The sequence below is a fragment of the Trachypithecus francoisi genome, unplaced genomic scaffold (assembly GCF_009764315.1).
Source record: "Trachypithecus francoisi isolate TF-2019V2 unplaced genomic scaffold, Tfra_2.0 Lachesis_group8, whole genome shotgun sequence".
Taxonomy (NCBI): domain Eukaryota; kingdom Metazoa; phylum Chordata; class Mammalia; order Primates; family Cercopithecidae; genus Trachypithecus; species Trachypithecus francoisi.
Genome location: NW_022681473.1, coordinates 13,029,485 through 13,056,134, shown reverse-complemented (window position 1 = coordinate 13,056,134; position 26,650 = coordinate 13,029,485). Strand labels below are relative to the sequence as shown.

General features: G+C 50.8%; 1 protein-coding gene across 1 annotated transcript; it reads left to right on the top strand.

Annotated features, from left to right (window-relative positions):
- Positions 1-6,039: 6,039 nt before the first annotated feature.
- On the top strand, positions 6,040-16,173 carry ZP1 (zona pellucida glycoprotein 1). Its single transcript, XM_033206576.1, has 13 exons — positions 6,040-6,091; positions 7,065-7,866; positions 9,285-9,406; positions 9,662-10,025; positions 10,460-10,603; positions 11,088-11,275; positions 11,348-11,445; positions 13,305-13,432; positions 13,518-13,707; positions 13,777-13,918; positions 15,420-15,501; positions 15,616-15,735; positions 16,001-16,173. The coding sequence occupies exons 2-13, from the start codon at positions 7,671-7,673 to the stop codon at positions 16,147-16,149; spliced, it is 1,923 nt and encodes a 640-aa protein (XP_033062467.1). The 5' UTR covers positions 6,040-6,091; positions 7,065-7,670; the 3' UTR covers positions 16,150-16,173.
- The last annotated feature ends 10,477 nt before the right edge of the window (positions 16,174-26,650 follow it).

Below are 26,650 nucleotides of genomic sequence, written 5' to 3'. Positions count from 1 at the left end.
TCCATGGCTCTGTCTTCACCTGCAGTGGGTACAACCTTGGGGACTGATGGCTTTATAGTAGGAAGGAAGACAAGAAGGCAGAGCAGGCAGGGCAGTCCTGGCCTGGGCTCAGGCCCACACATGTGCCAGGCAATCTTCGCAGAAACAACAGTGGTGTATTTGTTTCCTAGGGCTGTCAGAACAAACTACCACAAACGTGGCGGTTGTAAACAACAGAGACTTATTCTCTTACAGTCTGGAAGCCAGAGTCTGTAATCAGATGTCAGCACTTCCTCCAAAAGCTCTAGAAAAGGAGCCTTTCGGCCGGGCGCGGTGGCTCAAGCCTGTAATCCCAGCACTTTGGGAGGCCGAGGCGGGCGGATCACAAGGTCAGGAGATCGAGACCATCCTGGCTAACACGGTGAAACCCCGTCTCTACTAAAAATACAAAAAACTAGCCGGGCGAGGTGGCGGGCGCCTGTAGTCCCAGCTACTCGGAGGCTGAGGCAGGAGAATGGCGTGAACCCGGAGGCGGAGCTTGCAGTGAGCTGAGATCTGGCCACTGCACTCCAGCTTGGGTGACAGAGCGAGACTCCATCTCAAAAAAAAAAAAAAAAAAAAAAAAAGAAAAGGAGCCTTTCTTGGCCCTTCCAGCTTCTGGTGTCTCCAGGCGTCCCTTGGCTTGCGGCTGCATCACTGCAATCTCTACCTCCTCTTCACCCGGCCTTCCCCCTCCCTCTTTTTGTGTGTCTCTCACAGAGTACTGGTCACTGGACTTAGGGCTCATCTGGATCATCCAGGGTGCTCTCATCTTGAGATTCTTAAATCAATTACATCTGCAAAGTCCTCTTATCCAAATAAGGCCACATTCACAGGTTCCAGGGGTTAGTCTTTTGGGGGCCACCATTCAACACACTGAAAGCAACATAGCTGCTGGGTACGGTGGCTCATGCCTGCAATCCCAGCACTTTGGGAGGACGAGGCGGACAGATCACTTGAGGTCAGGAGTTCGAAACCAGCCTGGCCAACAGGCAAAACCCCGTCTCTACTAAAAATACAAAAATTAGCCATGTGTGATGGTGCATGCCTGTAATACCAGCTACTCGGGAGGCCGAGGCAGGAGAATCGCTTGAACCCAGGAGGTGGAGGTTGCAGTAAGCCAAGATCCCACCACTGCACTCCAGTCTGGGTGACAAAGGGAGACGCCATCTCAAAAAAAAAAAAAAAAAAAAAGAAAACAGTAATAGCTTACACTTACGGGGCACTTACTATGTGCCAGCGTAAGGCTGAGCCTTTCTCATGGATGAGCTCATCAAATATTCATGCCAACCCTCTGAGTTAGGTACCACTGTCATTGTCACTCACCAAGGGGAAAACTGAGGCTCAGACAGCTTAAGCAGCTCTACCAAGGCTGCTAAGCTGGGAAGCAGAGGAGCTGGAGTTCAGAGCCATGTGGTCCAGCAGCAGAGCCTAGCTCTTCCCAGCTGACAAGATTCTCTGAGGTCCTTTGTTCCCTCAGGGGAAGCAGGGCTGCCTGTCTTCGGTTAAATGCACTACCACTGGCCTGGGAGCATCTCTGCGGTGAGCATAATCCATACACACACACAGCTGGCGCTGCCCTTGGGTTACTCTGCAGGCCCCAGAGTGAGGCAGCCTGCTCCCTGCCGATTTCCTGGCATGTGTGGATCCCCTGAAAGGGGATCTTGTCTTTCCAGCCTAGAGAGGCTCCATCCTCCTCCAGTGCCCTACCTGGGCTCTTTTCGCAGAGGAGACAGGGCAAGCAACTGATGCTTACATCTCACGGCGCCCCACTTAGGTAGACTGTATTCTTAGTTCCATTTTACAGATTAAGAAACTGAAGTACCATTTAAAAAAAAAATTCACAGGTCAAAAACAGAAAGAAATGAACAAACAGGTTTACGAAGAGGCCAAGTGGCCAGGCGTGGTGGCTCATGCCTGTAATCCCAGCACTTTGGGAGGCAGAGGCGGGCAGATTTCTTAAGTCCGGGAGTTTGAGACCAGCCTGGGCAATATAGCAAGACCCCATCTCTTCAAAAAAAAACCACACAGAAGCCAAGTGGATAAAGCCAAGATTCCAAGTCAAGTCCCTCCATCTGACCCTCTCTCCTCATCAATAAAAATAATCGTGGTTGTAATGGCTATCGTGTTCAAACAATGATCATGTGCAGACCCTGTTCTGCCTGCTTCACATGGATTATCTCATTTAATCCTCAAAGCAACCCTACAATTTAGGTCCTGTTATAACCCCGTTTTATAGATGAAGAAAGCAAGTCACAGAGCAGGGAAGGGACTTTTCCAGGGTCTCCAGTGGTTGAGCAGAGGAGCTTGGGTCTCCAGTGGTTGAGCAGAGGAGCTTGGATCCTCCCAGGCCAATGAGCCTTGGTGTCCATGAGTCTTTGCAAGAATGTACAGTCGTAGGACTCAGAGTGTGCTCTCTCTTGCTCTCTCTCTCTCTCTCTCGGATAGTCTGGCACCCTTTCCCCAAAGGTGTTCTGCCCTTGGTCCTGAGGAAGCCCGCCTTCTCTTTCCCTGCCCGTTTCCAGCACCTTGGGAGACGCATTCTCCCCATGGGTCCATGACCAGTAGGGAAACACTTCTCTATGTCTTATCTAATTGCATTCCCACCGTAATAATTCTCATCCTTACTCTCCAGATAGAGGAAAAAAGCCGGTAAGTGACATCCCAGGGCCCTTGTGCTCATAAACAGTGAGCACCAGGCAAAATCCAGGCCTCTCGAAGACTCCAGCTGATGCTCTCTCTGGCCCCTAAAAGCCCCCGTTAGAAAAAGTTCTCTCTTTTATGATAGAAAGCAAATAAATGCAGAAGGAAGGGTGGAGTTAGAGAACCATCAACCACTTGGCAACCACCACATAAGCTGGTGAACATTTGAAGAGGAACAGGATTAATTACATAGTCTCAAAGTATCTCCCTGTAAGATACTCACGAATTACAAAGAGAAACATCATTACTTTATGGTAGAGAAACCTGGCAGACACCACCTTATCCAAGTTATCAAAGTGACATCAGCAGTAACTGGACAAGCCAGCGGGGTGTGCCTCCGGATAGGATGCACTGAGAAGGAAATGACATCACTTCTGGGGTTCTCCTGCTTGTTCGAGCTGAATTGTATCCCCCCAAAATTCATATGCTAAATCCCTAACCCCCCACCCCCATTCCCCAGAATGTGACTGTGTTTGGAGACAGAGCTTTTAAAGATGTGATTTAAGATTGAGGCCCTTAAGGTAGCCCTAATCCAATCTGACTGGTGTCCTTAAAAGAAGAGGAAATTGGTTTTTGTTTTTTGGGACAGAGTTTCACTCTCTCTTCCAGGCTGGAGGGCAGTGGTACCATCTAGCACTGCAACCTTCACCTCCCAGATTCAAGCACTTCTCCCACCTCAGCCTCCTGAGGAGGTGGGATTACAGGTGTGCGCCACCACACCAGGCTAATTATTTTGTATTTTAGTCGAGATGGGGTTTCACCATGTTGGCCAGACTCGTCTCAAACTCCTGACCTCAGGTCATCTGCCTGCCTCAGTCTCCCAAAGTGCTAGGATAACAGGTATGAGCCACCGGGCCAGGCAGAAGAAGAGGAAATTTGACCATTCAAAGAGGCACCAAGGATGCACCAGCACAGGGGAAAGCCCACGTGAGGACTCAGTGAGAAGACAGTCGTCTGCAGGCCCAGGAGAGAGGCCTCAGGAGCAACCAGATCTGCCACCACTTTGACCTAGAATATCCAGGCTCCAGAGTTGTGAGAAACAGACTGTTATTTAAACCACTCAGTCTGTATTTTGTTACAGCAGCCAAACTGACTAATACAAGGCCAAGATGCATCAACTAAATCTAATGTAATCAGGAGAAAACACCAGACAAACCGAAACCGAGGGCCATTCTGCAAAGTGATTGGGCTGTACTCAAAAATGTCAAGGGTATGAAAGACAAAAGAAGATAGAAGGGCGGTCCCAGACGGTAGCAGGCCGAGAGGCACGCTGGCAAGACTCAGCCTGGATTGGATCCTGCAGACTTGCAAAACCACTGCACTCCTTTGCCATGAAAGTCACGGTTAGGACAGTCAGCAGATGTTGAATAATTGCCAGCCAGAGCAGGAGCACTGTCATCTCGGACAAATACTGCCACTTCAAGCTGCTGCTCCCTTTCTAGCCTCATACATTTCAAGGAAATCACTTCTCTTCTAACTACAACAGCCAGAAAGAGCAGACAGTAAAATACAGATAAGACAGCTCTGGCACAGAGAGGGGTGGAGGGAAAACCTCTTTGATAACTGCCAAACTTCATCCTCACACAGTGAGCCCCAGTCAAACAGTGGGCCTTAGTAAGCACCTTCCTTTCCCTTCAGGTGCACTGAGACAGGGAAGCAAGAAGCAGACCCGGGGGATATGCCTGCAGCTGCAGAAAGATGTATGGGAACAGGCACACGACTCTCCCTCCCAGATATGCACAGCAAAGAGACACAGAAGCAGTCCCAGCCTCTGATAAACTCTCCCACCCTGAATCCTTAAAAACTCTTAGTCCGTAAGCGAGTGGGGCTCTGACCTACCTCGGCCAGCCGCCCCTCTCAGGTGTATTCAAAATAAATCTGTCCCTGTTGCCTGTCCCTTTCATGTTTCTTTCCACTTTAATTCTTATAATAATGTCTGCAGATTAGATCGTTGTGTTTATACCAATGTTGGTTTCCTGATTTTGATCATTTGACTCTGGGGGTGATTTGGTTTTTTTAGGAAATGTATACTGAAGTAATTAGAGGTAAAGGAGACTCTGTCATTTCTGCAACCAACTCTTGAGTGGTATGGAAGAAAGTGCGTGTACATGTGTGTGTGCGTGTGTGTGTGTCTGCACACATGCACAGAGACAAAGCGGGAACTACGGCAAATGTAAAAAGTGAACAGTGAACATCTGAGGAATCTGGAGGAGTCTATATGGAAATTCTGCAAATCTGAAATAATTTCAAAATTAAAAATGTAAAACTTCCACATTGTCCCTCAGGAAAAATCCATCCCTCTCCCTGCTCCTGCCTGGCTCCTCTCCCTCCCCTCCTAGTCCTTCCCTCGCCAGCACCCCCGGCCTGCCTGGAGTCCCTGTCCTGGACCTTTATGTGACCTGCTTCCTCCCTCCTCCTCCAGCCCTGCTCTCCCCAGATCCCCATCGTACCATCTCTGTCCTCCCCGCCTCCTCCCACCTCTGCTCAGGACCCCTTTCCTCCAAAAACGCTTCCATGTCGCCCACCCTCGATGCTGTGTTGAGTGTCTCTTCCCACTGTGCTCCCAGAGAGACCCCCCAACCCGCCCCACCAAGCTTTCCCAGCTGAGCTCTAATCACAGTAGAAGTGAATTATTGCTAAGCATTAAATCATTACTACATCTGGTGCCCATGACTTGTCTCTGTGTGTCTTCCCGTCCACCATGCAGGCAAGGAAAGCATTATCACCCCCGTTTACAAACAGGAAACCTGAAGCTCAGAATAGATAACGCGTCTGAGTCACAGCTAAGAAAGTGGTTGGGGCACCATTAGAACCGACTTTTTTTGTTTAAACTTTTATTTTAGGTTCAGGGTTACTTATGCAGGTTTGTTATACAGGTAAACGCATGTCAAGAGGGATTGCGGTACAGATTATTTCATTCTGCAGATACTAAGCCCAGCACCCAATAGTTATTATTTCCGCCTTTCTCCCTCCTCTTACCCTCCAACCTTCAAAAGGCCCCAGTGTGCACCGTTCCCCTCTGTGTGTCCATGTGTTCTCATCCTTTAGCCTTCAGTTATCTGTGAGTACATGTGTAAGTGGGAATATGTGGCATTTGTTTCTGTACCTGCATTTGTTTGCTAAGGATAATGGCCTCCAGCTCCATCCATGTTCTTGCAAGGGACATGATCTTATTCTTTTTTATGGCTGCATAGTAGTCCATGGTGTATGTGTACCACATTTTCTTCTTCTTTTTTTTTCTTTTTTGAGACAGAGTCTTGCTCTGTTGCCCAGGCTGGAGTGCAATGACGCGATCTTGGCTCACTGCAACCTCTGCCTCCTGAGTTCAAACGATTCTCCTGCCTCAGCCTCCGAGTAACTGGGACTACAGGTGAGTGCCACCACTCCTGGCTAATTTTTGTATTTTTAGTAGAGACGGGGTTTCACCGTGTTAGCCAGGATGATCTCAATCTCCTGACCTTGTGATCCGCCCACCTCAGCCTCCCAAAGTGCTGGGATTACGGGTGTGAGCCACCGCGCCTGGCATGTTCCACATTTTCTTTATTGAGTCTACCATTGATGGGCACTTGATTCCATGTCTTGGCTATTGTGAATCGTGCTGCGCTGAACATATGCGCACATGTTCAGTGTCTTTATGATAGAACAATTGATATTCCTTTGGATATATATCCAGTAATGCAATTGCTGCGTCAAATGGTAGTTCTGTTTTCAGCTCTTTGAGGAATCACCACACTGCCTCCCACAATGGTTGAACCAATTTACACTCCCACCAAGAGCGTATAAGCATTCCTTTCTCTCTGCAACCTCACCAGGACCGGCCTCTTAGCTATCAAGGCTCGCCCCTTCCAGCAGCTGCTAATTATAATAGCCGTGTTTTCTAACGTTTGCTGAGCTCAGTTTCCTAATGTTTGCTGAGCTCAAACGCTGCTAGGCCCTAGGCTAATCACTTGCAGGAATTAGTGCCGGGACGTGGGGCTGGTGACAGTCCCTCCCTCAGAGGATGGTCAGGCGGTATAAGGAGCGAACACAAGCAAGGCCTGGCACTGTCATCATAGCAGACCGCGGGCTATTCTTGTTGTTTCCAGCCACTTTTATGTCTTAGAACTGTTCTAGATACACAGAACTGAGAAGATAGTACAGAGAGTTCCCATACCGCAGGCCCAGTTGACCTCATACATGATCTTACATGAGTATGATCCATTTATTGCAATTAATGAACAAACCAATGTGAGCACATTATTATAAACTAAAATCCACTTTCTTCGCTTTTACTTTCTTTTTCTGCTCCATGATCCCATCCAGATGACACATGACATTTAGTTGTCCTTGTTATTTTTTATGAGTTATAGTCATCGTCATACTGACCGGCTGAATCCTGAGGTGAGCCCTTGGAGGTGCTACTGGTCTGTTTACTCACCTGCAGCCCCCATTCCGCTGCCAGCTCTGAGGGCCGTGTCTTCCTGGTCTTGCTCTACTGCCCCTACAGCCCTGCCTGAGGAGCTGTGACTGCACTGACCAGGCCTGCAGCTCCCAGTGGTCCTGACACCTCAAGGCAGGAAGGAGGCCCTGGAGAGCCTGTTGGAGCAGGGAGGGAACGTGGAAAGGCTGGGGTGGGAGGGAGACAGCAGAGGGCCTGAGGTCTGCAGGGCCACCTCCCAGCCCTGGATCCCTTCCCACAGCCCATCTGCAGCCTCAGTTTCCTGGGAAGCTCCCTCATCCCTTCCAAAGCCACAGCTGTGGGACAGAAAGCCAGGGTCGGGGCCACGTGCAGCTTTCTGCCTCCCCCAGCCTTTGGGGCAGGAGTTTCACCACAGTCCCTGGTGGCCAGGTGGGGGCTCCTCCAGGTGGGCCCCCTTTGCCCTTAGAGGCTCCCACTTGCCACCTCCTCCATAAAAGGCCTGGGCCCCACTCTGGTGGTGAGGGAGTAAGGGGTGTGTCTGTGGCATCTCATGGCAGGAGGCTCAGCCACTACCTGGGGTTACTGTGTGGCCCTACTGCTGCTGGTCGCCACCCTGGGGCTGGGTAGGCGGCTCCAGCCTGACCCTGGCCTCCCAGGCCTCCGGCACAGCTACGACTGTGGGATCAAGGGAATGCAGCTGCTGGTGTTCCCCAGGCCAGGCCAGACTCTCCGCTTCAAGGTGGTGGGTGAGTGCTGGCAGAGCCCTGGCCCCTGCCTCCCTGGCCACGGGCTGCTACCAGAAGGGAGCTGGGACCCTTCCCCTGGAGAAGGAGCAAGAACAGAGGACTCCCTCCAGCCTGGGGGTGTCCAGCCCCCCACCTCCTCACCACAGAAAAGGGCAAGGAGGAGAATCATCACCCAGGGCAGCTCTTCCCACGTTAGTGTGTGTGGGAAAAACCTGGCCACCTTGTTGAGGTGCCGGTTCTGATTCAGTGCGCCTGGGGCAGGGCCAAGCCTCTGCATTTCTTTTCTCTCTCTCTCTCTCTTTTTTTTTTTTTTTTTTTTTTTTTTTTTTTTGAGATAGATTCTCACTTCTTTCACTTCTCTGTCCCCCAGGTTAGAGTGCAGTGGCACGATCTCAGCTCACTGCAATCTCCACCACCCGGGTTTAAGCAATTCTCCTGCCTCAGCCTCTTAGTAGCTGGGACCACAGGTGTGTGCCACCACGCCCAGCTAATTTTTGTATTTTCAGTAGAGATGGGATTTCACGATATTGATCAGGCTGGTCTCGAACTCCTGACCTCAGGTGATCCGCCTGCCTCGGCCTCCCAAAGTGCTTGGGTTATAGACGTGAGCCACTGCATCAGGCCTAGGCTCTGCATCTCTAACCACACTTGGTCAATACTGAGGCTGAGGGTCCATAAACCACTTTCAGCAGCAGGACCTAGTGAGCGTGGCCTGGTGTGGGTTTGGAATTGGGGTTTGGATCTGCAGCTTCTAAACGGTGTGATCTTGGACAACTGACCTGACCCATAAGCCTCTGTTTCCTCATCTGCAAGGTGGGGAAGATGAACCTGGCTGTGCTCATGGAACAAGGGCATGGGGACATGCCCACACCCAGAGTGTGCCCAGGCTGTTCTGGGCCAACAAGCAGGGTGGACACCTAGGGGGTGTCTCCGAGTGACTGCAGCAGTGACAGTTAACCTGGGAAATGGGTTCAGATCTTTCTACAAAGCCCAGGATTCAAATCTTCATTCTGCCCCTTATTGTGTGCACCTGAGAAAGCTTATGCACCCTCCCTCCCTCAGCTGCCTCAGCCACAGGATGCAGATAACTAAGCTTAAAAGAAGTGATATGAAATAGCCCGGTGCCTGAGACCCTGTGTATCCCTTCTCTACCTCACCTTCGTGCCTGCCTGCTGCCGTGTGCTATGAGCAGGGAACCCTAGCTAGAAAGATCCTAAGACCCCCCCATCTGTTTACAGCTGTGGAAGCTGAGAGCAGAGAGGGGAGGGGGCTTGCCTGAAACCACACAACAAACCAACAGTAAAGCTAAGGCGAGTACCCAGGTCGTCTGGCTGCTGAGTGGGAGCTCCTTCCGAGACCCCCGCAGCCTCTCCCTGCACCCTTCAACATCCCCGGCCCCTCCCCTTCCCCCACTGCAGATGAATTTGGGAACCGATTTGATGTCAACAACTGCTCCATCTGCTACCACTGGGTCACCTCCCGGCCGCAGGAGCCTGCAGTCTTCTCGGCGGATTACAGAGGCTGCCACGTGCTGGAGAAGGTAGGGTCCGTGCTCTGGTGCAGGAGCAAGCTTGTCCTGTGTCACTTCAGGCTGAAGAGGCCCCTCACGGAACCAGAGCCCAAGATCTGTTGAGCTGGTGGGTGGCGGAAACTAAGTCCTGGAAGGTACTTTCTGGGATCCACTATGAATCCAGCTCCCTGCCTAACGGGCAGCTCAGCTCTCGTGGGCCCGTCCCCTGCCTGGGTATGCTAGGTGGCCTCACCTTGCTGCTCCCTGCTGGCCTCTCACCTGCAGGATGGGCGTTTCCACCTGAGCGTGTTCATGGAGGCTGTGCTGCCCGATGGTCGTGTGGATGTGGCACAAGACACTGCCCTGATCTGTCCCAAACCTGACCACTCCTGGACTCTGGACTCCCAGCTGGCACCACCCACCATGTTCTCTGTCTCGACTCCACAAACCCTTCCCTCCCTCCCCACCTCTGGCCACACCTCACCAGGCTCTGGCCATGCCTTTCCCAGCCCACTGGACTCAGGGCACAGCTCTGTCCACCCAACCCCTGCTTTACCATCCCCTGGACCTGGACCTGCCCTCGCCACCCTGGCTCAACCCCACTGGGGCCCCTTGGAACACTGGGATGTGAACAAACCAGATTACATAGGTACGCAAGACATCTGAGTGTACTTACCCTCTGCCTGGGGCCTTCTAGAGTACAGGGTGGCCTAACAGCCTTTTACTGGGCTCTAAGAAGCCATTTCTTTTTTTGTTTTTTTCTTTTTTTAGAAAAAGATGATTCTTTTATTCCTTTGTAGTATTTGGAAAACAGCTTTAAACATGTATAGGTATACTAAAGCTAGAAGAAGTCTTGTAAAATTGTTTCCTAACTTTAGGCAGAAACTCACTGAAACCATTGCCAGCAACATGTGGTTCTCAGAAAACGTTCTCTAGAAATGTCAGTAATATGCAGTTTTGAGGGAGGACATTTAGTGTGCTGGCTAAGAGCATAAGCTCTGGAGCAGGTTCCCAAGATTCAATTCCAGGGCCACGATTTGCAAACTGTGTGCCTTCAGCCTCATTGCTCTGTCCCAACCCTAGGTACCCACCTGAGCCAGGAGCAGTGCCAGGTGGCCTCGGGGCACCTCCCCTGCATCGTGAGAAGAACTTCAAAGGAAGCCTGTCAGCAGGCTGGCTGCTGCTATGACAACACCAGAGAGGTTCCCTGTTACTATGGGAACACAGGTACAACCTCCTACCCCAGCACGATCCTGGTCCCCTGGATTCTGAAGCGGAAGGAGAGCTGTCGCCTCCAGCTGGTGGAAACTGCTTCCCATCCTCCTCCTGGAGAGCCCAACTCCCACAGCAGATGGCAGAGGAGACCTTTAGATGGGGCGATCACAGGCCCCAGCTGGCCTTATAACAACTATCCCAGGAAGTATTAATAGATCTACCTTTACACACATCTGTACTTTCAGATCTAAAGCACCCTGGTTTGGATAACAGATTATATGGCGAGCCTACTTTTAGAGTGTAGTTCAACTCATTTGTCTCATGGATGAGAAAAATCAGTTCATAAAGGGTTTGCTGGGGTCAACACCAGCCTAAGTAGAGAGTAAGCATCCAGACTTCTGGGCCCACACTTAAAGCCTGGCTGCCACCCAGACATCCCCTGTCTCTGTGCTGGATGGACACCAAACCCCAAGGCCCTCATCTGCCTTTGTCCCAGCTACTCTCCAGTGCTTCAGAGATGGCTACTTCATCCTTGTGGTGTCCCAAGAAATGGCCTTGACACACAGGATCACACTGGCCAACGTCCACCTAGCCTACGCCCCCACCAGCTGCTCCCCAACACAGCACACGGAAGCTTTCGTGGTCTTCTACTTTCCTCTCACCCACTGTGGAACCACAGTGCAGGTAAGAGCCGGGACCACAGGCTGGGGCCTGGTCCCCCCCGAGAAAGCCTCACCCAGCTGTCTCTTCCCACAGGTGGCTGGCGACCAGCTTATCTATGAGAACTGGCTGGTGTCTGGCATCCACGTCCGAAAGGGGCCACAGGGTTCCATCACACGGGACAGCACCTTCCAGTGAGGGCAGCCCTCCTCCTACAGTCGTGGCTCTGTGCTAGGGTGTCAGGGGGCACAGGAGAGCTCAGGACAGGCTTCGAGCCATCTGGGCTCAAACCCCGGCTCCGCTGTTACCTGGCTATGTGATCTTAGGCAAGGGGCCCACCTCTTCCCAGCCTCCCCTGATAGGCAGGGGAGATATCCCTCTGTCAGGGCAGACGTGTTAAGTGGGGGCCTTCTGTGCCTGGCCTGCAGGGTTTGGCTAGAAGCCCATGAGCAGTCCTGAGAGGGCTGGAGTCCTGAGAGAGCCCTGTCTTGGTCTAAGAACCAAGCTCAGAGCAACTGAAAGCATCCCCTTCCAGGTCCCAGGAGGAGGCTGAGGCTACGGCTGTTGCCCCTCCTAATGTCAGGTTAAGAACCACAGATGAAGTTGAAGATACCTCTCTGAGGATGTGGTGGGAGAGGAACTGGGTGGGGGAGGAACCCCTCATTGTTAGGGGCCTCCTGGACCTGCTGACTCAAGAGGCAAAACCAACCCAGGTGCCCAGGATGCCAGTAGGGGTGACCCAAGGGAATCTGCCTGTGACACCTGGCTCTGAACCTGTGTGACCAAGGGCAAAGCACCTCACCTCAGCCCGTTCAGCCTGTGGGACAGAGCCAGTGCATTAGCCAATGGGTTGTAGAAATCCTGTGCTTGACGCTACGTGGACGCCCGCGTATCTCCTTCCTCTTCCCGCCCTGCCATGAGGGTTGGGGAGCAGGGGACTGTGTCACAGTTCAAACGTACTTGGCTTTAAAGCTCTAAGTACCACAGAGGTGGTAGCTCACGCCTATGATCCCAGCGCTTTGGGAGGCCTAAGTGGAAGAATTGCCAGAAGTTCAAGACTAGCCTGGGCAACACAGTGAGATCCCATTTCTTTTTTTTTTTTATTTTAATTTAAAAAACCCTTAAGTTCTTATTGGGCCAAATGGTGGCGGACAAGTCTGTGTCATGCCTTAGACTCTCTGATGTAAGAGCTATGGGAGTCAGCCAGAGGTCAACACAGTGATTGGGGATTCCTGAAGGGAGGCAGAAGTCAGGGGAACAGCTGTAGCCGGCAGGACTAGGCCAGAGGGCTCAGACACAAGTCCTTCTGAACAGGGGTGAGCCACTTATACCTACTTAGCATCTCCTTGGTGCCAGGCCTCTGGGGTGCTAGGAGGATGTGGACCCCGCCAGAGTGTGGAGGAGTGGCCACCATGGCCCTTAGGCTAGTGAGGAAGATGCTAGACACTGTGGCCCTTAGGCTGTGGCAGACCAGCTGCAACTACAAGGACAACGAAGACACAGGTGCATCATCTTGTGATCTCACTCAGTCTCAGCGCCCTCAAAGGGAGGCAGTCACAGCCATTTTACAAATGAGGACACTGAGGCTTAGGTTAAAAGACTTGCTTGTGGTCCCATAAGCCTGTAAATGCTAAGAAGACTCAAACCCAGGTCTGTTGGGAAGCAGAGCGCCTAGGCTCGTCTGCCAGCCTCAACTGTCAGGCTCCAGGGGCATCGAATGGCACAGCAGGCAGTTGTGGGTATCCAGGGCAGACCCAACAAGGTGCCAGCCCCCCAAGGGCCCGTCTATATCCTGATGTATCCTCTCACCAGGTTCAGGGCCTGGCATAACAGGCTTGAGCCATCCCAGGGAGGCCAGGTGGGCAGAGGGTGGGGCTGGGTGAGTTTCCTGAGCCAGCCTTCGAAATGCTGAGTGTTGCTTAAGTAGCATCCATCTGCCCTGCTGGACAGTACCCTGTTTGTTGCACCCACGGAGTTGGTGCCTAGTTTATCATGTAAACAGGATACTCTGATTCTGTGTCTTCTCCCCCACCCTCTTGCACGTGGACTTCAGGCTTCATGTGCGCTGTGTCTTCAACGCCAGTGACTTCCTGCCCATTCGGGCGTCCATTTTCCCACCCCCGTTGCCTGCCCCTGTGACCCAGCCCGGCCCCCTGCGACTTGAACTGCGGATCGCCAAGGGTATGCTATGCTATCCCTGCTCTCTTCTGGCCCCCACTCCCCCGATGCACAGTCCACCCTGGCTCATGAGTCACCCTCCCTGCAGACAAGACCTTCAGTGCCTACTATGGGGAGGACGACTATCCCATCGTGAGGCTGCTCCGAGAACCAGTCCATGTGGAGGTCCGGCTTCTGCAGAGGACAGACCCCAACCTGGTCCTGCTGCTGCACCAGTGCTGGGGCGCTCCCAGTGCCAACCCCTTCCAGCAGCCCCAGTGGCCCATTCTGTCAGACGGGTAAGTGTCCCCGTGCTCCCCCTACCTGCTCTGCCTCCTGTAAACAGCCTCTCTGACTTCTCTTCTCAGATGCCCTTTCGAGGGGGACAGCTACAGAACCCAAATGGTAGCCTTGGATGGGGCCACACCTTTCCAGTCTCACTACCAGAGATTCACTGTTGCCACCTTCGCCCTCCTGGACTCGGGCTCCCAGAGAGCCCTCAGAGGACCGGTAAGAAGCCCCGGCTGCTGCATGCTGGCCCCATGTGTTAATTGGGGAGGAGCTGGTTGCCAAATCCCTCTGGCACCCCGTGGACTTATGTGGACAAAGTTCTGGGATGGGGCTTGGCTTCTACCAGGTGTCATGGAAGGCAGTGGGCTTCGGGTCAGCAAGAGGTAACCCATAACCACCACCAGGCGGAAGGAAAGCGCTGCCTGTGCTGCAATCAGCCCTAAATCTGAACTCTGGTCATGATGTTCTAGGGTAGCCTCGCCTCACTTCTGATTCCAGAAATGATAATGTGTTCCATGTAATTCTGCTTTGAATTTTCTTTAACTTAGCAACGTCTCCAGAAGGTAAACGTAGATCAACTTAGGGTATATTTAGGTTTTCTATGTAATATACAGATGGCCCCACAGGTGACAGATGCACTGTAACGCTTGTCCTGTTGAACAACGTATCTTTCACATCACATACCCAAATCTCTAGATTTTTCAATCACTGCCTGTTATTATGTCAGATGTAGACTGATTTCACTGGTAAGCACTGGTTAGGGTGGCTTCATTCTCATCTCTGCTGTGTGCTGCCTCCTGATCCAAGAGACGCTGACCTACCTGGATGAGGGGTGCCCTTGGGTGAGGCCTGCTGGGTCAGCTCAGCTCCTCCTGCTTCTGCTCCCATAGGGCACTGCCCCTGCCCTTGTGTATCCAGAAGCAGTGGTAATCTGCCCTCCCCTCTTCCCCCAGTCACTGGTCTTAGGGGTCACAAACGGAGGGCAAATATCCATTCTCCTGCTGCCTGGCCACGCCCCACCTCCTTGGAATTTGCTGGCTCCCTCAGTAGGGCAGGTGGAAGGGAGAGATCCAGCCCTCCTGGGGGCTATGCAGCCAGAGGCAGCATTGGTAGAGCAGGCCTGCCAAGGACTGGGGCTCTTCGAAGTGCGGTGGTCCCTGCCTGCAGGGCACTCCACTGCAGACTTGGGCCCTGGGGATGGGGGAAGGTGCGGATTTCAAATCAGGAAGGAACACATTCAGCTCTGCACTCCCTCAGCATGGGCAGCAGTCGTCTTCCTGGTCAAGAAGTTCAGATTTCGGCCGGGCGCGGTGGCTCACACCTGTCATCCCAGCACTTTGGGAGGCCGAGGCGGGCGGATCACGAGGTCAGGAGATCGAGACCATCCTGGCTAACACGGTGAAACCCCGTCTCTACTAAAAATACAAAAAATTAGCCAGGTGTGGTGGCGGGCGCCTGTAGTCTCAGCTGCTTGGGAGACTGAGGCAGGAGAATGGTGTGAACCCGGGAGGCAGAGCTTGCGGTGAGATGAGATCGGGCCACTGCACTCCAGCCTGGGCAACAGAGCGAGACTCCGTCTCAAGAAGAAAAGAAGTTCCGATGTCTCCCGAACAGCAGCAGCCTCGGCTTGGCCCCGCTTGGGGCTCCCATGCCCCTGCCTCTGTGCTTCCTGCCCGGTGGCACCGAGCCAGCCACTTTGATGTTCTTCTCTTCCCACTAGGTTTACTTGTTCTGCAGCGCCTCCGCCTGCCACACCTCAGGGCTGGAGACTTGCTCCAGTGCGTGCAGCGCTGGGACTGCAAGTGAGTCTGGAGTGCGAGTGGCATTTGTTCCTTCATACATCTTCAGGCCTGTGCCTGGCTTTTGGGCCACAGGGGCAGGAGACAAGCCCAAGATTTCATTCTTCCCCTGGGCAGGACAGCGACGATCCTCAGGTCACCGTAATGACACTGCCAGGCCCCAGGACATCGTGAGCTCTCCGGGGCCCGTGGGCTTTGAGGATTCTTATGGGCAGGAGCCCACACTTGGGCCCACAGGTATGAGGGCTTCTGGATGGGCCCCCCAGGACTTACCCACTCCCAGCCCTCAAGACTGTGCTGACAAAATGGGGATGCTCCGGCCATAGCTGAGGGCAAGAGATGGTGTCACTGCAGTCAGTAGGGAACTAAGTGAAGACAGACATAGTCCACCTCATCTGCAGAAAGGCAGCTTCAGCTCTGCCCAGTGTGATACAAAGTTCTGGGGTAGAGGGGAGGGTTGGAGGGGCCCCACCGAGTCCTGCCAATCCCTTCTCTCTGACAGACTCCAATGGGAACTCCAGCCTGAGGCCTCTCCTTTGGATGGTCCTTTTGCTGCCAGCTGTTGCCCTGGTCCTTGGGTTTGGTGTCTTTGTGGGCCTGAGCCAGACCTGGGTCCAGAAGCTCTGGGAAAACAGTGAATGGGTTCAGTAAACAATCATTTCAAACCTACTGAAACCAGGTGTGAAGAAGTTATTTGTGACCACTAGAACAGAACTATTTCTTATGTGAGAAACGTCCTCCAAGTCAGCTCTGTCCTTCCAGAACTGTGATGTCAATTACAAATACTTCATATATGCCACACCCTGCACAGAGGCCAACGTCCCCCAAGGCTTAACTCGGGAGCCTCTCCCTCTTCACAAGGAATGGTGGCATTTCAGGCAGAGCCAACAGGACAAAGACACTGGAGGTTAAGATGTTGGCAGTCAAAGAACAGCAACAGCTAGGACCCGGGCCCCTGGCAGGAATGAATGGCCTGTGAAGGCTTGTCACCCCCTCACAGACACAGGGGTTCTGGCAAGGGCATCCTCAAAGCACCCTGAGCAGCTGCTGTCATGGATACGGGGAACTCTCAGGCTGAGTTGAAGGGCCACTTCACAGACCCCGAGCCTGCCAGCCTACTGTAAAAGCTGCATTTCTGACCACAGCCTCCCATACCCTCCCCTGGCCTCCCAAGACTAGTCCATGTGGGAAGGGCTGGTACAGGAGGAATGGCAGCCTGCTGGCCCTGACACTGCCTGCCACGGTGGGCATGGCCACCAGACAGGTCCATACCAGTGCTGGCTATGCCGCTGAGCCCGGTTTGCCCATACACGGCATGGGCCTTCATCTCTGACTTGGCAGCAAAGCCTTTTCCAGACATGTGGATCTTCTAGGTGGAGAAGGGGGCAGGACGCTAGGGTTTGGCCTCAAGGGGACAGGGAGAAGAATCTGGTAGGGAAGGCTGAACTTGGATTCAGACACCTCTCTGGACTTCAGGTAGAGCACGAGCTTAGAGGGCTGTTACAAGGGGAGCTAAGGTGCTCAAGTCATGCCTGTGGTCTTGATACTACATGAACCCTCTACTCACTCAGCTCTGGCCTGCTCAGCCTTTCCTGTCTTCAGAATACTGGTCAAGCATGTGGACCTCAGAGCTGGCTTCTTCCTAGCTGTGTGATATTCAGTAAGTTACTCAACTTCCCTGGGCCTCAGATTTCTCATCTGTAAAATGAGGTTAATGTCTATTCCAATAGAAGGATTGGATAAAATGAGTTAATAAGAATGCTTAGAATAGTACATAACAGCCAACAGTAACTGGGTGCTATTAACTACTGACTAGAATTTCATTTCCTCTTGCCCCAAGCCTACTGCTTACCTAGTTTTTGTTGTCAATGTTTTGGTTTGGTTTTGTATGTACAAGTTTACAGGCCAGTATGAAGAGGGACTGGGGAAACCGCTGTCTTTTGACTCTTCTAGCTAGAGGGAGAACATGAGAGGCAGGAAGGCCCAAACATTTGTTATAGAAGCTAAGTGACTTCCCTTCTCTGGGCCTGTCTTCTCATCTATGGCTAGCAACGGCCAGTCTTGCCCTGCCCAGCTTCCTGGCGTGTACAGGGGGACATAGGATATATCCTGCAGGGTCAGTGTGGCATAGGCGAGGATTCTTAGCTTGGCTGGTTGGAGGAGCCAGGCTGACTTGGTCTTAGGGGCCTGGGTTCTGGTTCCTTCCACCATTAACTCTTCCTTCTTCCCCTCCCTCCATCATACAAGCTCATGCAAGGATTTCAAACTTCCAGACGTACCAATTGGAATAACGCTGTGTAACTGAATTTGCTTTGTTTAACACAAGGGTAGATGTCTTGTATCATTTCCTATCATTTCAAATAGATGTATTTTCTAAACTGTGGTTGAGCTATGACATTTGATCTGTTGATAGAGACCAAGTGGGTTAAGGATGACAAGTGTTGCCGGGCGCGATGGCTCAAGCCTATAATCCCAGCACTTTGGGAGGCCAAGACGGGCGGATCACGAGGTCAGGAGATCGAGACCATCCTGGCTAACACAGTGAAACCCCGTCTCTACTAAAAAATACAAAAAACTAGCCGGGCAAGGTGGCGGGCGCCTGTAGTCCCAGCTACTCGGGAGGCTGAGGCAGGACAATGGCGTGAACTCGGGAGGCGGAGCTTGCAGTGAGCTGAGATCCGGCCACTGCACTCCAGCCTGGGCGACAGAGCGACTCCGTCTCAAAAAAAAAAAGGATGACAAGTGTTGAACACAATTACTTAAGCATATAGTTCTTTGCATACTATTTTCTTGAAAGACAGTCTTAGAACTGCTGGGTCAAGACCACACCTCTTATGACCATGGGGCTCGGGACTGTCTGTCTCCCCGCCCAACCCCACTGTGCAGGCTTGCCACCACAGGCCAGTAACACTCTAAATCTTTGCCTATCTGAGCATCATAAGGCAAATGGCATTGGCTGTTTTGAAGGGACTCTCTTTGATTAGAAGTCAAGCATCTTTCTAGCCACTCGTGTCACATAAGTTACCCTTCATGTCTTTTATCTACTCTCCGCTATACCTCTCCTCATCTGTAAAGAACTTTCCCAAATCAAGGGGCCGGCATCCTCATTTTATAAATTTTCCATCTAAATGGCCACTGGCTTTTCTCTGCCAGGTTATCTTAGAAAGGATTATGTAACAATGAATTTTTCCCTCTCATATTTGTAGTTTTGAGTATGGCAAAGACTTTCCCCTATCCTATATAATCATCGAAGTATCCATTTGCTTTATTGTGATACTCCAGTAACAATGCAATTGTTTATCTCCTACTTCCAAGGGTATATAGGGACATGATTTTGGCAACTGATACATTGTTCATAGATTTTTGTCCACAATTCCATGTCAAAGGAATCTGTTTACTGAAACAAACATACAAACCAGATGAACGATGAAGTTCACTGCAGCACTAGCTTTCTCTCGGGGGAGCAATCTAAACTTTGGCTTTCCTAGATAACAAAATCTAGTCTAAATGTTGCCCAATTTAAAGCTCTCTTCCTCCCTTCTTACCGCCTTCTGATGTGAGCAGGCCCCTGCGGGGCCTTGAGAACAATTCAGCAGACCCGACGGGGACAATAGCCACCGTCTCCGACCTGTGGCAGGAAACACAGCTGCTCAGGGGCTGTCAGGTTGTGTCTCTTCCTGCCTTTTTGGGGAGGTGGGGACCGGGGCAGAGGCTGTGGCTGTATCTATATAAGACCTAAGGGAATCCCCTGCCTTTCTATTCCCCACGCCCCCACCAGCTCCCATAGATTTACATTACACATGGAGAGCAAATTACCTTCATGCTGCTTTGTTTTTAATAAAGGGAACAGAATACTTCACTGCCTGTTGGTTCAGCTGAATTCAACTCCCTGTCTGGGTCCTTATGTGAGAGTATTTCATGGAAAAGTGCCACTTCTGTTCCAGCAGTAGGAACACTAGATACTCGGATCAACCTGAAGTAAACAACTAAAATGCCAGATGATAAATATTTTAAAATATCCTTAGACTACTGCTGAATTAACATGGGGGAATGAGGCATGCAGATAGGCCAAAAATAAAAAGCCAAAACTCTGGGAAGTAAAATCAGCTTCTATTCTGGGAAGTACTGCAGGACCCTGGAGACCTTGGCCTTCTGCTTTGATGAGTAAAGGGGACTGCAGATCAAGCCCGGAGACTGCAAAGGCAACACGTTCAGATGCAGGGCCTCCTCTAAAGCTGGAACTCCAGAGGGCCCAGTCCTCAGTGTAATGAAGGAGAAACAAGCCTCTGACATGAGTGGGCAGCAAGGAATCCTGCCTATTTTTATCTTGGGGCTGGATGTATTGAAAAACAATAAAAATCACCCTGAGAATGCAAAGTGTAATACCCTCTACTCTGGTGTGTGCAGTCAAATCCTCAGACTGAAGGAGAGAAGAGAAAGGAGAACCCCTCAGGTTCAATCTAGGAACAAACCTCAAGGGCTGAATTTAATTTACAGTGATCCCAGGTGGGGCGATAAAGACAGTGAATCCCAGGCTTCAGGAAGAAGCAAAGGCAGGTCCTGTCTGAAAGGTGAGTTCAGCCAAAGCCTCAGAGAATTCTGACAGATCAAGTTACAAACAAGATGAGCACCTCACAAGAAGTCACAAGATTCAATAAATAGCGAAAAGGCAGCACACAAAGTGAGAAGACAGTTGCAATACATTCTTGACAAAGGATTACTATCCAAAAACGCACGTTTAAAACCGCTACGAATCAAGAAAAAGATAACACAAATAGAAAATTAGGCAAAGGACACTAACAGGCATTTCACAAGAGGAAAAACTCAAATGGTCTGTAAGTGGCTGAAAAGATGTTCAACAGTCATCATTGGCCGGGCGCGGTGGCTCAAGCCTGTAATCCCAGCACTTTGGGAGGCCAAGACGGGCGGATCATGAGGTCAGGAGATCGAGACCATCCTGGCTAACATGGTGAAACCCCGTCTCTACTAAAAAGTACAAAAAAACTAGCCAGGCGAGGTGGCGGGCGCCTGTAGTCCCAGCTACTCGGGAGGCTGAGGCAAGAGAATGGCGTGAACCCGGGAGGCGGAGCTTGCAGTGAGCTGAGATCCAGCCACTGCACTCCAGCCTGGGCCACAGAGCGAGACTCCGTCTCACAAAAAAAAAAAAACAAAAAACAAAAAACAAAAAAACAGTAATCATTAATGTGAAAAATTAAACTTCAAGATAATATTATACACCCACTAGAGTGGCAAAAATTAAAAAGCCAGAAAATACTAAGCATTGGTGAGGGTATGAAGACAGGAACATTCTACCAATGTTAATTAGAATATAAACTGGTATACCTATGTTGAAAAATTGTCATTCCCTAATACATAAGTCCTCTCCTAACCTAGAAAAATCCTTGCACCAGAATGTCCACAGAAACACTATAATAGCAAAAGAAAAATAAAAAACTAGAAACAACCCATGTCCATCATGAACACTAAAACATATAAATACATTCTGCAATATTCCTACAATCCTATTCTACAATGAATGAGAAGTAAGAGTTAACCTGTTTGTCCCTTGCAGGCTGGCCTCCCAGGAAAGGAGTTGGCCCTTACAAGGCTCCATGGAATCTAGCCATTGCTAAGTGCCTAAGACACTGATCAGTTACAAGGTTTGGACCCCAGCCCTTTAATCATGTCAGAGGAAGGGCTGATGCTCCTCCAGCCACAAACACACTGCAGTAAATCCTACTGCTGGCTGACCACATCAAATAACTGCAACAGCAAAACTCAGACCCTAGAGCCCTGATCACAGTACAAGGAGGAGCTGAGCTTCCTAATCATGCAGCTTAACAGCTCCATAGCCCAATGGCCAGGATCCCTCTCCCGGCGTGCAGTCCTAGGATGAATGCACCAGGCAGGACCGGCATATCTGCAGCTGCTCCTACCTTCAGTAAATGCTGTCACAGTACCCTGGTGTGAGTTCTGCTTGGCCATTTTCCTTTGTTTTCCCAGTAGTGAATGAACTAGCGCTACATGTGTAAATACAGGTAATTCTCAAGGATGATGCTGAGAAGATGAAATCAAATAAACTAGATGGAATGACTTCATTTATATAAATTTCAAAAATCAGTTCCCAAAACCCCAATGTAGTAGTCAAATTATGTAGAAAAACAAAGCAATGATTAGCACCAATTTCAGGGTAGTGGTTTTCTCTGCAGGGGCAGGGAGGGATGCATTCATTGAGGAGCACACCGATGGCCCCTTATGTTTTCTTCAGCTGGCGGGTGGATACAAAGATGTTTACTATTCTTTAAACTGTACAGGTACACTTTTAGACACTTTGGGGTGAATATTTCAGAAAACTTTTAATCTCCTGGCCTACCTTACTACAATCTGCTGGGCCTGTCTCCAACCACGGTGCTGCCCCTCCTTCCCCAGCTGCCTGTTCCCTCAAACCTGCTTTCTCACCGAGGCAGCAGCCAGTAGTCCCAGGTGTCCGAAGGGAAATTGTTTGGTGGTGTAATCAGCGCTTACTGCATCCTTTGTGCACTTGACCCTCTGAGGATCAAACCCTGCCTAGGCGTGGGGGTGGAGTTACTAGCGCCTTTGCTCACACCAGACACCCCTACTCTGTTCCTCTGTCCTGTGTCCACCTAGTGAACTTCCACTTCAAAATGTGGCTGTGTCACCTCCCCCAGGTCCACCTGACGTCCTAAACTGTTGCACACCCTGTCCTCTGTGCTGGCACCTCTATCAGAATTCTAGCGTCATGTGTGTATTGCTCTGTTGACTCCTGTCTCCGTGCCTGGATTATGTTCCAGCCACTCTGTGTCAACAGAGCCTTAGTTTATTAACGCAGCAGAGAAGGCAGTCAGACCATGCCTTTATACGATAGGTGTCAAGTGTCAAGGACCACCATGACCTTGGCTATGTGTGTCAATACAGTTAAATCTCAAGGGTAATGCCAGTGCAGGCGGAGCAGGGAAAATGCACAGTAGTCAACATTTACTGAGTGCCCCGTCTCTACATGAATCAGTTTACTTAATTTTCAAGAGCCCTACGAAGTCTGTCTCTTTCTTGGGTAAGTAAACACAGGGCTTGACAGAATGTTAGTTATAGCAGCCAAAATGAATGAGCCCTTTGTGGGGCTCTTAATTCTCAAGAGCCCTACAAAGAACTTATTTTTCAGATGAAGAGCCTGAGACATAAAGATCCATATCACAGAAAGCTGCACAGCTGGGATTCAAACCTGGGCTGCTGGCTCCAGAGCCTGCATTTAACCATGACACTGCCTCCTGGAAAGGTGTGCAGTGGGTCATCAGCTGCCCGTGCCTGTCTTCATCAGCTTGGTCTCTGAAGTCACATGGCTTAAAAACCCTAGCTGCATTATTTACTGGGTGGCCTGAACAAGGCACTTCTCTGAGCTTGTCTTCTCATCGGTAGAACGGGGACAGCACCACCTGTCTGGCAGGGTCATTCTGTGGTACTGTGAGGAGCTCCATCACAGCACCAGCGTTACTGGGGAGACGGGTGTGACTACACTGCCCCCAGGTGACCTCCTTGATGAGTGCTCCAAGCTCAGGAACAATACAGATGCTTCCTCCCCTTCAACAGTGGAGGCGAGGCAGGGTTTGATCCCCAAAGGCTCAAGTGCACAAAGGATGCAGCAAGCGCTGATTACACCACCAAACAATTTCCCTTCGGACACCTGGGACTACTGACTGCTGCTGGGTCCTACACACAAAACTCACTAGCTAGACAATGTGGGCGAGTCCTTTAGAGTCCATCACCCCCTAACCAAGATCTACTTCCAAAAGGTTCAACTACAAGGCAGTTGGGCCAACACCTGGTGAGCTGTGGCAGGAGGCGATAGCTCTTCATTTTGGTTGATAAAACTAACCTTCTGTCAAGCCCTCTGTGTTTACTTATCAAAGAAAGAGACAGATGTTGTCTGGGCTTTGGACTGAGCCCCAAGGTTGAACCTCTCAATCTGCTACTTCGCAGCAGTGTGACATGAGCTGAAGAGATAAATGACAGCAACGGATACATGGTCCTGCCCTTAAGATTAAAATCTAGTTAAGAAAGACAAATGCACAAACACCTTCCAGGTAACACAGCACTATGCTAAAGGCATGAACCATGGGCTCCAAGAAAACTTACTCACCTGGCAGAGCAGCAATGGGCTCCAGAGGCTTCCTGAAGGACTTGGCCTGTCTCTGGGGAGGGCAGACTCCAGGGACAGGGAACAGTAGGGTGGTAATAGTAATAGTAGCAGCAGCAAGTTTAAAAACATATATTATTTATGATGTGCAGTCCCTATTCTAAGCACTTGCCACATTCACTTCATCCTTACTCTATCTCTAATAAGTACACTACCCCCATCTTCTGGATGAAGAAACTCCCAACAGAAAAAAAGTTAAATAATCTGTCCAAGGTCTTGCAGCTACTAAGTGCCAGAACTGGGATTCAAAGCCACACAGTCCAGTGCCAGGACTATGCTCCCACCTTCTGCTCCATTCTACAAAGGAAGAGAGGTATGAAGTCCACATGGTATGCAGGGACCAAGAGTCTGCTGAATTGCTGGACAGCAAACGGCAAGGTGGTTTTCTTTTTTTTGAGATGGAGTCTCGTTCTGTCGCTAGGCTGGAGTGTAGTGGCGCAATCTCAGCTCACTGCAATCCCCGCCTCCTGGGTTCGATTCTCCTGCCTCAGCCTCCTGAGTAGCTGGGACTACAGGCATGCACCACCACACCCAGCTAATTTTTTGTATTTTTAGTAGAGACGGGGTTTCACCATGTTGGCCAGGATGGTTTCCATCTCCTGACCTCGTGATCCGCCCGCCTCGGCCTCCCAAAGTGCTGGATTACAGGCTTGAGCCACCTCACCCGGCCAAGGGCAAGGTTAAGAATTAAATGAGTGGCTGGGTGTGGTGGCTCACACCTGTAATCTCAGGACTTTGGGAGGCTGAGGCTGGCAGATCACCTGAGGTCGGGAGTTCGAGACCAGCCTGTAACCCCTGGTGGTGGTGGTACATGCCTGTAATCCGTGCTACTCGGGAGGCTGAGGCAAGAGACTTGCTCGAACCTGGGAGGCAGAGGTTGCAATGAGCCGAGATTGCGCCACTGCACTCCAGCCTGGGCAACAAGAGCAAAACTCAGTCTCAAAAAAAAAGAGAATTAAATGAGCAAACGTAGGTAGTGGGCACGGAGCTCTTCTGCTGATGCGACTGCACAGATGGAAGGCCAGATGAGATGCACTGTGGAGCCTTAGGACCCAGACATTAGGCTCCCGGACGCCAGGACAGCACCAGATGGATGTCAGTTCTAGGGCAATGGTTCGGAACTGGTGAGGGATAGATTAGTCTCTCTGAGATACATACTAGGGCTCCCCTTCTCTAGAAAAACGTACGTATGCATAGACATGCACCATGCTTCACAAAATTCTAGTGTAACTATAGCGTCCCCCCAACCCACAGATCCCCCAAGAACCTTTGTCCTTCAGTATCTCCTGCTTAGTTTTCCTGGAAAGGAAGGCAGGTCTGAAATATGCACATTACAGTTCCTTTGGCTCAGCCTCTCCTAACCAGAAACTGTTGGCCTTAGTGCTGTACCAGTCCTGAGGTCCAACTTAGCCCAGCACGTCCCCCAGTCGTGCCCTCAATCCTCTCCCACTCAAGTAACCCACTCTACCGTAACCTGCAAACCGTAGCTGTTGTTAGCCCACCTTGTACTAGGCAGTTGTCCTAACCTTTTTTTAAGTAGGTCATGCCTTGGAAGAAAAGTATGATTGCTCTTTTTTTCCTCCCACCCTAAGATGGCGTCGTGCTCTGTCACCCAGGCAGTACAGTGGCAGAATCTCGGCTCACTGCAACCTCCACTTCCCAGGTTCAAGCAATTCTCCTGCCTTAGCAGGAGTAGCTGGGATTACAGGCACCTGCCACCACACTCTGCTAATTTTTGTATTCTTAGTAGAGATGGGGATTTCACCATGTTGGCCAGGCTGGTCTCAAACTCTTGACCTCATGATCTGCCCACCTTGACCTCCCGAAGTGCTGGGATTACAGGTTTGAGCCACCAGACCTGGCCCAGGTCTTTTCTTAATAATAAACACTTGTGTAAGTTAAATGGTTTATATTCAACTTGTAAAAGTTAAGTGGTGTCTTTACTGTGGGGTTTTTCAAGTTTCCCTAGCTAGTAGGCATCCTGACCCTCCCAGGCAGATACAGCATGCCCAAGCTTCCCTGACAACAGAACACTGCCCCAGCAAAACATGCCCGGAGGTCTCCTGTTACGTCCACATTATGGCCTACCATACTTTGCCCCTAAAGCCCCCCACCTGGTAACACCCCATTTCTCAGCTCCCCTTCTCAGCACTATCTTTTGTCTATAATCACTGACTCCCACACTTCCTCACCTCATATCCTCTTACCCTACTCCAGGCAGGTGGCCAGCCCCAACCTTCCATTGGGATGGCCCTTGTCAGGGAACTGTCAATCACCCCAGCCTGCACACCATGGTCTCCCTCTTAGCCACCATGACCTCCTTCCTGTTCCTCCCTACATCTGGTTCAGTCCAGCCCTAAACCTGATCTCTGCCTGCAACACTCCTCCCCTCTTAGGTCCCTGTCATTCCAGCTTCAGCTTCATCATCACCATTTCAGAGGCCTTTCCTGACCTGCAATCTACAGCAGTCACATGACCCTACAGGAATTTCCTATAAGGCACATTCATTATTGCATCTTTGTCCCGAAACCAGTACTACCTCAGCTTTTCAATTGCCACAGTCAATAAAATAAAAAAATCTCCTTTTTGACTTATGCCAGCTGAGGACAGGCTTTCTAGCACCCACAACTAAAGAACCCTGACGGAGATGCTCAGACCTCTCCACCAGCAAGATCCAGCTAACCTTCCCTGCAGGTCTCCCTCCCTTCCAGGCTTGTGTAGGAAACCAAGTCCACAAGGCAAGTGGCAGGACTAGTGATTTGAGGCCTTGAAACTCAAAGTCAAGAACCGCAGGGACATGGAGATTTCAACTGCAGATTTGTTTTTATCTCTGCTGTGCAATTAAAAAAAGAAAAGGGTAAGAGCTGTGAAAAGAAAGGAAGATGGGTTCCCGGAAGCCAGTGCCCCAGTGTGTGCTCCCTCCCCTTGACCTTCCCAGCC

Coding starts and splice junctions, on each gene's coding strand:
- ZP1 (XM_033206576.1), top strand. CDS start 7,671: ATGGCAGGAGGCTCAGCCACTACCTGGGGTTACTGTGTGGCCCTACTG. Junction 10,026..10,459: donor GAACAAACCAGATTACATAG/GTACGCAAGACA, acceptor TCCCAACCCTAG/GTACCCACCTGAGCCAGGAG. Junction 11,276..11,347: donor ACTGTGGAACCACAGTGCAG/GTAAGAGCCGGG, acceptor CTCTTCCCACAG/GTGGCTGGCGACCAGCTTAT.